Genomic DNA, 12655 nt, shown 5'->3' with positions numbered 1-12655 from the left:
CGCGGGGCGCGCTGGGGAAAAGGGGGCGGGGCACGCGGGGCGCGCTGGGAGCTGTAGTCCTGTGGCGCGGGGCGCGCTGGGAGCTGTAGTCCTGTGGCGCGGGGCGCGCTGGGAAAAGGGGGCGGGGGCGCGCTGGGAGTTGTGGTCCTGTGGCGCGGGGCGCGCTGGGAAAAGGGGGCGGGGCGCGGGGCCCCCTGGGAGTTGCCGTTCTGGGCGCGGGGCCCCCTGGGAGTTGTAGTTCTGTCACGGCGGGCGGACCCGTTCCCGAGCCGCTGGCGGAGCTGGGCAGCCCCGCGCCGGGATCTATGGCCGAGCGGGACGGTAGGCAGCGGGGACACCCCCCCCCCCGCCTCCCGCGTCACTGGGGTCCCCCGATCCTGGGGTTTCTCTCCCCCGCACCTCCTCCCGAGTTACGGGCCTCCCCTCCGCACCCCTGAGTCACCCGGGGTCCCCCCCTTCCGTCTGGGGCTCCTCCCCTTGTGCCCCACGGTCCCACCCGCCCCCCCTGCCCGGGGATGACTCCCCCTCGTCACAGGCACCCCCCTTCCCCTCCTGTCCCCCCTGAGTCACTGGGGTCCCCCCTTTCCTGGGGGGCTCCTTCCCCCTGCCCCCCAAGTCACCAGTGCCCATCCCCCCCGTGCCCCCTGGCCCAGCGGGGTCCCCTTTCCACCCAGGCTTCCGATAGCAACTTGGATTTTTTCCTTTCTGTCTCACAGCGGCTGGTGCCGGAGGAAATGAGGCAGAGAGGGGCTTGGACTCTCCTGTGAGTATTGGGGGGTGCGGTGTGTGGAAGCCCTTTTAGGTAAGAAGCCAGGGTTCCCCTTTGTGGCGAGGCCCAGCAAGCTCGGAGCGGGGCATGTAGTTGTTCTGAGCTAACCCATTGCAACCAAGGGACAGGGGGAAACCCCATCAGGTCCTAGCTAACCCTTTCCCTCCCTGTCCCCTAATTGCACTCTTTCCCTGCAGTCTATTCCCCAGGGCTCAGCCCCGTGTGGCTTTCATATCCTGCAGCAGTGACGCTGGACCACGGTGAGAGTCTCACCCAACAGTTGTGCAAATTGTCCCTTCTGGGTCTGGCGTGAAAGTCCTTAGAGAGACGGAGTTTGGTCCTGATCTCCAAACCCTTCTCTGGTGATGAACCACCAAAGCACGCTCCCTCTTGGAGCCGGGAATAGAACCCAGGAGTCCTGACCCCGCCCCACCTCCCTGCTCTAACTTGCTCGGCCCCACTCCTCTCCCAAAGCTGGGAATAGAACCCAGGTGTCCTGATCCCCCAAGCTCCTACTCCAGTCATTTAGACCCCTCTTCCCTCCCATAGCTGGGGCTAGAACCCAGGAGTCCTGACTCTCCAATTCCCCAGACGATTCTACCCCAGGCTGAGATGCTTCTCACAGTAGCCACTAAACATAGAAGACAGTTCTGTGTTCACACTGGCTTACTTCACCGACAGATCGTTTTATATTTTGTTCTTCAGGACTCTGATTCTGACTCCGAAAACGGTGGTGCCTCTGGAGAGTCTGAAAGTAAGTTGCTTGTGCATTATTCCAGGGGGCGGGATGGGGCGCATGGGAAGGCCAAGCTGCCTGGGCTTTCTTTTGTCATACCGAGGGGATGGACTGGGCGTAGCCAGCTAGAGAGAGCCTGCGAGAGCCAGCTGGGTCTATTAATCTATGGCTCTTCCTTCCTCTCGGGAGTGCGTTGGGTGAATGCACTTAGGCCATCTTTTTCTGTCCAGGCTTCGAGGCAAAACCTGGTAGGAATCGGGATTGAATAATCAGTGTCGATTGTGCTTGTCAGGCCCCTAAACGCCTCGTGATTTCTAACATATCTGTCCTCATAACTCCCTGGGAGGCAGGGCAGCGCCATTATCCCCAGTGTACAGGTGGGGAAACTGAGGCTTGGAGCCTGCCAGTCCGGCGACACCACCGCCAGAAAAGACGGTAACTAAACTGACAGGCGTGCTCTTCTGCTGGCTTCGCCGCATTGGCACTGCGGGTTCTGCTGGCACAGCTGGGTCACCTAGTGGGCGTGAACATTCCTAGCCCACAGACCTATGTGGGGAGAACTTTGCAGCGTGCGCCAGGCCTGGGTGACTTGTCCAGCATTGCACAAGGAGTCAGTTGCAGAGCTATGACTTGAACCCTAACCACGGAGCCCTCCTTCCCCTCTTAAGTAGCATCTTCAAGGCGCTTTCCAAACATCAACTAATCTTCACAATAATCCCCCTCTGTGAGATTGGGAAATGGGAATAAATAGGTTCCTGAGGGGGAAACTGAGGCACAGGGAGGGGGACTACCTTGCCCAAGGCTGCTCAGCAAATCCGTGGAGGAGCTGGGATTAGAACCCAGGAGTCCTGGCCCCCAACACCTCCTGCACTAACCACTAGCCCCCATTCCCTTTCCAGAGCTGGGAACAGAACCCAGGAGTCCTGACTCCCAGCCCCCTGTTCTAACCCACTAGACCCTGCTCCTCGCCTACAGTTGGGAACAGAATCCAGGAGCCCTGTCTCCCAGCCCCCTGCTCTAACCACTGAACCCCACTCCCCACCCAAAGCCAGTGATAGAACCCAGGAGTTCTGGCTTCCAGCCCCCTGCTGCTTTGGCCACTAGTCCCCCACTCTCTTCCCAGAGCTGGGAACAGAACCCAGGAGTCCTGGCTCCTAGGGGTCCACAGCGGCTAACATTGTTTGTTCTCTCCCTTTCAGTGGATTTCCTGCGAAACCTCCTGTCCCGGACGCTGGGCCTGGGCAGCGAGAAGCCGGAGAAGGTGCTGGATGAGCTGACGCTGGATGGAGTGAGCCGCTTCATGCAGAGCGAGAAGTGTAAGCTGACTCTCCCTTCTTGGGAGGAAGCTTCCCTGAGACCAAGCCAGGGAGCCAACCCTCGTTCTGATCCCCCAAACGGGAAGGGGAAGGTGCTTGCGGGTAACTGCCTGGGAGAGACCGAGGGCCAGAGGGGGAGGCATGGAGCCGACCATGGATGTGGCAAGGACTCCATGTTGGTGTAATTTACAAGCTGCGGGACAAGTCTGACTTACACATTCCTACGTGTATCGGTTCTCCTTCCGTGCTGCTGGGAGAGATCAAGCCTCTGTGGGCCTGATTCGCAGTTACTCCCTCTCGGCACTTGGGACAGGATTGGTGGAGGTGTCTTTAAACCTCCCTTGCGCTGCTCGTATTCTGGTCCTAGCATAAGTTAGAGCTGCCTCAGGGCTGCTCTGCTGAGTCTCTGCTTCCCATGGCCCCTGTGAAGCAGAGAATTGCCATAATGCAGTGTGCTCTGGCCGGGCTGGTCCCCCATGCTGGGAGCGGGGCCTTGATGTGAGCTCTATGCTAGCTGGGGAGGCCCCTAGGGATGCTCTTAGAGGGCTGTCCCTCTCCGGAGCAGCACAGAGGGGCCTGCTTGTAACTGCAGATCAGGGCCTGGTCCAGCAGAGGTCAGGAGTGCGGGGAGCACCCCGGTTTTGATCTAGTTCTTAGACGGACTAGCTCTGAAGAGAGCCTGCTGGTTTGCAAATTGGGCCACATGGCTGCCATGATGTCTGCCGACGCCGGCCCCCCCCAGGCGCCGAGAGCGTGGGGCTGTTTTCCTGGTAGCTTTCCAGAGTCAGGTTTGACACCTCCCTCTGTTACCTTGCAGGCAGGAACGTCGTCTGCATAGTGGGCGCTGGGATCTCGACCTGTGAGTATAGCAGCGGACACGGTGGCGGTAGATCAATCACGTTGAAAAGAAACCAGCGCATAGCAATAAACGGAGGGGTTCTGATACGACTCGGTTCTGCCCAGTGTTTCTATAGCACTTTCCATCCCAAAGCTGTCTACAAGCCACTGCTGAAATACAGCCATCTCTGGGGTGGAACGCGGCAGCTGTTTGTACAGGGATCGCTCACCCTTCCACGGCAATGCAGATGACGCTTGAGGTTGGCAGCTGTTCGTACTGTTCCCTCCTCCAGTGCCGAGACCCAGCCAGTTCTGGGTTTGGGGCACAGTAGCTGTTTATGCAGGGATCACGCATCTAGCACCGAGTTGGAGTGGAGCGTGACAGCTGCCCAGCAGTTAGGAGAGGAAGCGAAGATGAACCCTGTATCTGATTGAAACTGCAGGAGGGTGGTAGGGAGGCAGGATGGAATGGGGCTGGCTGGAACTTGACCGGAACGCTGTGTCTAATGCCAGGGTGTCACTGGGCAGAAGGGAGGGAAAGGTGCTGTGGGACCTTGAACGATCAGGAACGTTCAGGACTTTCATTTAAGTCTTGTTTGAAAGACAACACCTCTGGCATCACAGCGCCCCCTGTTGGGCCGTGGTTCTATTGCACATCCAGACTTGCACATCGGCGGAGTTTCATAACCAAAGCACCTGGCTCCTGGGCACTAAGACCCAGCACTGAGGTGTGTGGCCAGGAGCTTTATGATGTGCCTATGCCAGGTGGGCATCCACCTAGCACTGGCCAGACTCGCAGAAGGCCTGTCTGCACCTGGAGTGGGCTCCCTGTAAATCCTGGGATGGATTCTGTGGGGAGTTGGGGGACTTTGGCTGTTCCCATGTCCTGGTGAAGAATCTGGAATCCCTAGAACCTAATAGCTGTGTCCACTGCTGATCTAATCTATGCTGGTGGCACCCCAGAAAATGAGTGTTACTAGAAAACTGCTCCCCTGCTAGGCTGAGGGACAAGGAGGTGACGAGCCCCTGGCTAGAGGGCTTCCCCCCTCCCCCCCCACATTGAGGCATCCCTTCTCCATCTCATCCCGTTGACCGACACCGCTTGGCATTTGGGTGGGTTTTCTAACAAGCTCCCCTTGTGTCCCTCAGCTGCCGGGATCCCGGACTTCCGGTCGCCCGGCACGGGGCTCTATGCCAATCTGCAGAGCTACAACCTTCCGTACCCTGAAGCCATCTTCGAAATCAACTACTTCAAGGTAGCACCCAGGATTCCTCCTACCTTGGAGATCTCCTTCCATAATGATTGATCATTGCCCGGTGGGCCACCTGAACAGTCCCTTTGATGCGTCTCACACACACACCCACCCACCCACGTCCTAAAGAATTCCCCTCCATTGTCAGCACTTGCAGACGCGTCGTATTCTTGTTTGATCCCTGAGCGAGGACGGATTGAGGTTAAAAACACGACTGGGACTCCCTAAACTGCTCGTGTTTCTAGTCTCGTTAGGGGAAACTGTCCCAGTTCAAACTCCTGAAGATCTCGGGGATACAAACTCGCACCTGCTGCCTCCCGTCTCTAGCCGACTGGCCAAACCAAACCCCTGTCTCTCTAAGACCCAGGCAGCCTGGCACAAGGGAGGGCCGAGCACCAGTAGCCCCCCGCTAGAGCCGATGGCAGCTCAGCACCGGCCCTAACGCGAGGATGGGGGCGTCCGGAGTGCCAGTGATGGGGAGCTGCGCTCGTTTTGCACAGAGGCGGGCATGGAGTTCAAATCCTGGGGCACAGGGAGAATTGGGGGTGGCCAAAGAACTCCCCCACCCCCGCTTGAGGGCCTGATCCTGAGACCAGTTTGCCAAACCCCAAAACTGGGGGGACCGATCAGTGAGGCATCATCTTGGGGGACATACAGGATTTGTTCTTAATCAGTAAACCAAACTTAACCCCGCCCCCAAAACGTTTGTCTGTTTCCCTCCACACAGCAACACCCGGAGCCGTTCTTTGCCCTTGCCAGGGAGCTATATCCAGGCCAGTTTAAGGTACATCCAGCCTGAGCTGTCGGATGCTCTTCACTTTCTACAGCATCTTAATACAGAGGCGTTGTGTAGTGCTGTGACCCAGAGACTGCGCGCCAGAGCTCCTGGGTTTATTCCTTGTTCCAGGAAAGGGAAGGGGTCTGGTGGCTAGAGCAGGGGACTGGGAGCCGGGACTCCTGGGCTCTCCGATCTTGGCACTGGGATGGCAGGGTATTGGGGAATAGATGTGACGCTATCGTGGATCAGACGAAAAGGCCCAGCTGTCTTGGTATCCGTGCACAGCCAGACACGCACCTCACTCCAGATCACACTGCTACCCGCCCCTGGGTTGCGTTGGACCAGATCATAGAATATCAGGGTTGGAAGGGACCTCAGGAGGTCATCTAGTCCAACCCCCTGCTCAAAGCAGGACCAATCCCTAGTTTTTGCCCCAGATCCCTAAATGGCCCCCTCAAGGATTGAACTCACAACCCTGGATTTAGCAGGCCAATGCTCAAACCACTGAGCTATCCCTCCCCACTTAGATCCACGGATCCTAGCCTGGCATAGCCATCAGACAGATGGACCCAGCTGGTCTGGTATCCCCTCTCTCTTTCCCCATTGGGTCACACCAGCTGGCCAGTCTGAAGATGTCCGGCCTCCAACCGCTGCCCCGCTGTAAGGTGTAGAACCCCCCCTTAATGAACCTTCCCTGGCAGTCCTAAACTTGGGTATGGGGGGCAGATTTCCTCCTCCCCTCGCAAGCTGGGGATCAGCTGGTGTAAATAAAAGGCAAGGACAGCTGCTTTTGACCTACAAGGGAATCCTCAAACGTTCCCCTGCTCCGTTCCAGCCCACCGTGTGCCACTATTTCATCCGGCTGCTGAAGGAGAAGGGTTTGCTGCTGCGCTGTTACACGCAGGTGGGTGACCCCCGGAAGGCCCAGCGAGGTGTGGTGGGGAGCATGGGGGTGGGCTTAATACACTTAACAGGCTGGGGCTCCCAGCCCAAGGGAGGGAGCATGGCCCCTCTTCATTCCAGCAACGCCCCCCCATGCTCCAAGAGCCTTCCTGCTACTCTCCAGCCCAGCTGAGCTACTTGCTGACTTCCTGCTCTCCAGCTGATCAGTCCCAGGTGAGGTTGGGCCCCGCCCCCTTCAAAGGACCAGCCACACTGTGATTTGGGGCAGAGGGGGATCTACGTGGGGCATTCAGGGGCATCAGCTCAGCCTGGGGGCAGTTCAGGCCTGCTCAGTTTCGCTACCTGGGTCTCGGCCCCTACCCTGCGGCGTTACAAGGGGCAGGTGGGCATGTCTGTACCTTGCAGAACATTGACACGTTGGAGCGGGTGGCCGGCCTGGACCAGGAAGATCTGGTGGAAGCCCACGGCACCTTCTTCACCTCTCATTGTCTCGGCTCCTCCTGCAAGAAGCAGTACACCCTGGACTGGATGAAAGGTACCTCTTCCCTCGGCTCGCCTTAGCTACCTCCATCAATGGCCACACCGTTCAGAGTCCCCGTGGGGCCCCGGTCCGTCACCGATCGAGATGGGCACGTAATCCATGAGGCCCGGTTAATCCCCGTCTGTTCCGGGTGCTCCCACCCCGCCAGTAAGAGAAGGGACATGGGGAGACAAATCAGCCTGAGGATGTGACAGGAGCGAAGCAAAGACTCCTGCCGGGTTCTTCCCCAGCGAATGGGCGGCCCGTGCGAGGCTGGGGGAGAGTCTGTCACGCACAGGCTTGCGCCTGAGCTAGGAGCTCTGGTTAATGTTGGGGAGCAAAAACCTTGGGACTCGCCAGGGTGGTAGCCGATCTCTTTGACAGACTCCTGCACACTCGATGGCGAGGCAGAACTTGGGCGTTTGAGGTTAGCGATCTCTAGGTCTGCTTCGCGCTCAAGAGGACGAGGCTGTCATTTGTGTTCCCTTGGGTCTCTGCACAAAGTTGGGACCTCAGGAATTGCCTGCCTGGATCAGACCAGAGGCCCGTCTAGCTTGTATTCCATCTCTGACGGTGGCCCAAAGCTGCAGAGGAAGGTCCGGATGTGGTGTGATCTGCTGTCGCGTTGGCTAGTTTCCTGATCTCTTGAGTGTTAGGAATCTGCTCAAAGCTTTTAGATCTTTTCCAAAATCCGTTAGAATTGCTAATGTTCATAACTTGCAATTGGTTCCCATCAGAGCAGTCTGTTCCCGACTCCTCCAAAGCTGAGCTGAGAATCCGGCCGCCGACTTTCATTCCTTTTCCCTCTTTCAGAAAAGATTTTCTCGACTGTCACCCCAAAGTGCGACCAATGTCAGAGTCTGGTGAAGCCAGGTGAGTGTCTAGTTCTCACCCGCTGGTGATTCGTTCATGGGGGATGAATCTAACCTGGTCTACCCTAGGAAAGTACATTGGTCTAGCTTCCTCTCTCAGGGGCATGAAAAATCCACACCCCTGAGCAACATAGCTATACTGACCTAACCCCTGGTGTAGACAGCGCTGGGATGACGGAAGAATTCTTCCGTTGATTTAGCTACCACTTCTCAGGGAGGTGGATTACCTGCGCCAATGGGAGAACCCCTCCCATCAGCGTAAGTTGTATCCACACTGAAATGGTGTAGCTGCACCACTGTAACGCTTTGAGTGTAGACGTATCCTAAGAATTGGAGCATGGATCTCTCCTCACGTCTGTCTTTGTGTATGTCTCTCCTTCAGCAGTGTAGTCTGGAAGAGCAGCTTAGCAGAAACTGGTAATAACAACGCTCTTCTCTTCTGATCTTCCTTCGGCTCCAGAGAGCTCGGAGGGTTTAGCAAATCTGAATTAAGCCTCACGGCTCCCCTGAAAAGCAGTGAGGAGCATTCGGTCTCCACCTCTGAAAATGCAGCCATCTCTAGGGCAGAGTGCAACAACTGTTTAACAGCAGGCATCAACGGTTGAGGACAGGAAGTGAAGAATCCTGTATCCAATTGAAATGGTGGCGGTGGGAGGGCAAGGAGAGGAAAGTGATTTTTAGGGAGGTGGAATGAAATTCCCCTGAGTCTTGTATGTTTCCGGGGCCCTTTTTTCCAAAAGTGATTTACAAACATAGGTGCAGAGCATGGCTGAAATGCAGCCACCCTGGAACGGAGGGCAGCCGCTGTTGAAAACCTCCCACACTACAGTGACGGGAAAGCCAGTTTTGGCTAAGGACGCTAGAGTAATCGCCTGCTCTCGGGATCAATTCCCCAGGGATGGTATTTTAATTATTTGTGTAGGGGTCCCACCTGGGGTCCTCGGTCCGTGCCTGCAGCTCCCCTGCACTAGGCGCTGTACATTTTTGTTGCTATTAGCTGTATTATGATAACGCCTTGGGGTCCTAGGCCGTGGACTCGTCAGGGGCTGTACAAGCACAGAGCAAACACATGGTCCTTGCCCCAAAGAGCTCTGAGAGGAGCTGGGAGGTTTCTAAGGGGTGTCTGAAGTCTGTGGGGCCACATCCCCAACTGGCGTGAGCTGATGTCGCTCCATGGGAATCAGTGGGGCCAGACCCCTGACTGGTGTAAATCAACCGGAGCGCCCCTGACTTCCCTGGAGTGTCGCTGACCCACCCTAGCTGAGGATCTGGCCCCGGGAGGCTGCCGGCCTGCCGTTGCTCATACCCAGCGCCTTGGCTTCTCCTCGGCCGTTCGGGGAGCTGCTGCCCAGGGAAGGGCATGGCCAAGGTGTTGAGTGTGACAGCTTCTCTTTTCCCTAGATATTGTGTTCTTTGGGGAGAGCCTGCCCCCCCGCTTCTTCACACTCATGCAGTCGGTAAGTGCCCCAGCCAGACGCGCTCCCAGCGTCAGCTTCCGAATAAACACCTGCCCCACCCACATGTCCTGAAGCAGCGGGTATCTGTCTTCGATGCAGGCGGGATACCAGGATAGATGGGCCTGTTGCTCTGAGCTGGGACAGTGGCAGGGCGGGATCCTCAGTTGGTCAGTTGGTCTGATTGGGGACGGGGCAGATATATGGGGCTGGATGGGCCCCTTGGTCTAATTTGGGGGGAGGGGGGAATACAGGGCTGGGTGGGCCCATTGGTCTGACACGAGGGGGACACACCGGGGGGGCCCATAGGTCCGATCGTCGGGGCAGTAGTGGCAGGGCGGGGGGGATTACCAGCCCCACGGTGACGGCACTAACCCCCTGCCCCCCACCGCGTGCTCCCTGCAGGATTTCCAGAAGGTGGATCTGCTCATCGTCATGGGCACGTCACTGCAGGTGCAGCCCTTCGCCTCCCTCGTCAGCAGGTGGGTGGTGCTCCGGGGCCGCCTGCAAGGCCCCTGGCTGTGGGTTGCCGCCTCCTGACCTCCCCTCTCCTTGTCTGACGTAGGGTGCCCACAAACACCCCAAGGCTGCTGATTAACAAGGAGAAGACGGGACAGGTGAGGCCTTTCTCGGTGCCCGGGAGCTGTGGGGATGGACTGCTCGAGCGGTACTGACTGGCAGGCTCCCGCGCCAGCCGGGACGATGCCGGCCTGCCATGCTTGGCTGCATCCTGCCAGGAGAAGGGGGTGAAATTAGCACTGTTGGGGGGGAGGAGGAGGCAGTTATGATCCCCCCCCCGCCTTTTTTTCCCCCACCCATGCCCCAAAATCTTGGGCGTCCACCTAGCCAGCCCCAGGAGTGGAGTGGGGCGGGACATGATTTAGGGTTTCTCCAGGGGGCTCGTATGATCTCCCGATGGCCCCCAGGAGCCCCCCACCCCCTTGCCCCCCCCTTCCCCGCAGCCGCCTGGGAGCCTGTTTGTCCTCACTGGTGGTCTGTCTTGTCTGCAGAGCGATCCCTTCATGTCCCTTATGGGCCTCAGCACCGGCATGGACTTCGACTCAGAAAAGGCCTACAGGCAAGTTCCCTGGGGACGAGGGGCCAGCGCACGGCCCACCCTGAGAGAGGGGTGACAGTCAGGGATGGCCCATTTCGTTGCTGGGGGGCAGGCTGGGTCTGCCCAGCTCCTGGGATGGAGGGACAGGAAATGGACTAATGTTTAGAGCAGGGGATGGGGGGCCAGGACTCCTGGGTTCTATCCCCAGCTCTGGGCGGGGAGTGGGGTCTAGTGGTTACAAGAGAGGGTGCTGGGAGCCAGGACTCCTGGATTCTGTCCCTGGTTCGGTGGGGGGGGGGGGGGGGGGAGGAAGGAGGGGCTAGAGTTTAGAACCAGGTATGGTGAGAGCTACACCTTTTGGCTTCCTGCCCTGGCTTTGCCACTGAGTTGCTGAGATCTTGAGCAAGTCGCCAAACCTCTACGTGCCTCAGTTTCCCCTCTGTAAAACAGGGCCAGCAATCCTTCACAAGGTGGGAAATTGCAGATTCTGAGAGAGCCCTTTCAGATCCGTCGCTGATAGGTGCTAGAGACGGGCACTGGGCTCTTCCGCCTCCAGGGCAGGTCATCTGGGGGTGGAGTGAGATTCTCCCTGATCACAAAGCAGTTGCATTAACACCTGCTTGTTGCCTTCTTCCCCTGCGGGGCTCTCCCTCCCTGCCCCAGGGATGTGGCATGGCTCGGGGAGTGTGACCAAGGCTGCACAGCACTGGCCGAGCTGCTGGGATGGAAGGTATTTACTCCTCTCCCGTGTATTCCTGCATCTACGCACCATCCCAAAGTCCCATGCAAGTTCTTCTTAAGAGTCCAGGGTGTCAAGCTCGGGTGTCCTGGCCAGAATCCGAGCTCTGGTGACCCCATTCGCGTGGAGCTGCCTTTGCTCTGGGCCTGCGTCAGAACTTGCCACGTTGCGCCCCAGAAGACGCTGTGTTTCAGCGCTGGGTGAGCGATTCACAGACACACAGTTGCCCTGCCCCTCCCCAGAGGTGGCTGCATTTCATAGGGGGAGTATGCGATCCCTATACAAACAGCTGCCCTGCTCTGCTCCACCTCCACGTTGGAGGAGGGACCCCTGTGTAAACAGCTGCCCTGCCCCAGAGCTGGCTGCATGCCAGTGCTGGATGAAGGATCCCTGTACAAACAGCTGCCATGCCCTACCCCAGAGGTGGCTGCATCTCCGCGCCGGTGAGGGGTCTCCGTACGCATGGTACGGCAGAGCGAGCTGAGATCCTGGAGGAGGAAAGCGCCTCTCTCAAGGCAAAGGTGATCAGAGATCTTTGCTTTAGCCCCCTTCCCAGGGCAGCCAACTTCTCCCCCGCTCTGCCCCTTGCTCACCAGCCCCACTGCCCTGTGGTTTTGTGCAGAACGAGCTGGAGGCGCTGGTGAAGAAGGAGCACTCTGCCATCGATGCCAAACCGGGGCAGGCCGGCGAGGCCGGGGCAAGCCCCTCTCTTCCCCCGGCTGGGGCCACGGCAAGCCCCTCCTCTCCCCCAGCGAAGCCAGGGTCATCGCCCGAGAAGGAAAGCGACGCCGGAAACAAGACGGAATGATGGAGCCCGGCCGTGGCTGGCGAGGGCCGTTCATTGGAGTGGATTTGAACTCGCCACTGCCTGGACAGTCTTCCCCGACGAGGGGCAAGAGCCATCTCTGATCTAAAGAGGGCTGGGAGCTAGGGTCACCCCAAGTTTGTGGCTTGGGGGGGGGTCTGAGCGTTGAGATTCAGGGGAGTTTGACTCTGGAGCCACCTATCCCGGGTGAGCTGGGGCTTCTTTGAGTCATTTCGCGCTGACCGCATGTTTCGTTATTTCCCCACCGAGCTAAACTAACTGAAATCCAGGGCTCAAGGAGAGCACCGCAAGATAGAATTGCATTTCCTTTCTAATTTGTTTCCCCAGCTGGGATTCAGTTTCCCTCCGAGACCCATCTCGCTAATTAATACCAGGCCCAAGACTTTCCGACAAGCGTCGCCGTTAGGTGCATTGGGGCTGAAAACCGAATACTGGCACCTTACGCAGTCTCCCCCCCACCCCAGCTTGGTGTTTACTTTGGATTAGTTAGTGCAGTGTATTAAGTATCACTTGACTATTAAATTTTAGCATCTTGGAGGTAGGCTTGTGTTGGCTTTTGGGTCTCTCTCACTCTGAAATGAATTCCCGTTTATAA

The 12655-nt window shown here is 58.0% G+C and overlaps 1 protein-coding gene across 3 annotated transcripts; it reads left to right on the top strand.

The window, feature by feature from the left end:
- The first annotated feature begins 195 nt into the window (after nucleotides 1–195).
- On the top strand, nucleotides 196–12597 carry SIRT2 (sirtuin 2). 3 transcript variants are annotated; one of them, XM_073321337.2, is made up of 16 exons: nucleotides 196–321; nucleotides 717–763; nucleotides 1475–1523; nucleotides 2705–2821; nucleotides 3639–3680; nucleotides 4808–4914; nucleotides 5639–5695; nucleotides 6525–6593; nucleotides 6998–7127; nucleotides 7926–7985; nucleotides 9386–9441; nucleotides 9844–9920; nucleotides 10004–10055; nucleotides 10449–10516; nucleotides 11159–11225; nucleotides 11656–11845. In XM_073321337.2, the coding sequence occupies exons 1-16, from the start codon at nucleotides 306–308 to the stop codon at nucleotides 11716–11718; spliced, it is 1077 nt and encodes a 358-aa protein (XP_073177438.1). In that variant the 5' UTR covers nucleotides 196–305; the 3' UTR covers nucleotides 11719–11845. The 3 variants fall into 3 exon arrangements, with proteins under 3 accessions (XP_073177438.1, XP_073177436.1, XP_073177437.1); XM_073321335.2 differs by lacking the exon at nucleotides 11656–11845 and adding an exon at nucleotides 11857–12597 and having other exon boundaries at nucleotides 200–321; XM_073321336.2 differs by lacking the exons at nucleotides 196–321; nucleotides 11656–11845 and adding an exon at nucleotides 11857–12597 and having other exon boundaries at nucleotides 759–802.
- The last annotated feature ends 58 nt before the right edge of the window (nucleotides 12598–12655 follow it).

Source organism: Lepidochelys kempii, chromosome 23 (assembly GCF_965140285.1).
Source record: "Lepidochelys kempii isolate rLepKem1 chromosome 23, rLepKem1.hap1, whole genome shotgun sequence".
NCBI classification, from domain to species: domain Eukaryota; kingdom Metazoa; phylum Chordata; order Testudines; family Cheloniidae; genus Lepidochelys; species Lepidochelys kempii.
Note: the sequence above shows the minus strand (reverse complement) of the source record. Positions and strands in the feature narration are given on the sequence as shown.

Bases quoted from the DNA above. Each gene is read 5' to 3' on its own strand.
- SIRT2 (XM_073321335.2), top strand. The intron at 1,524-2,704 runs GTAAGTTGCTTG...TCTCCCTTTCAG, and splicing joins TGCCTCTGGAGAGTCTGAAA to TGGATTTCCTGCGAAACCTC. The intron at 7,986-9,385 runs GTGAGTGTCTAG...TCTTTTCCCTAG, and splicing joins TCAGAGTCTGGTGAAGCCAG to ATATTGTGTTCTTTGGGGAG.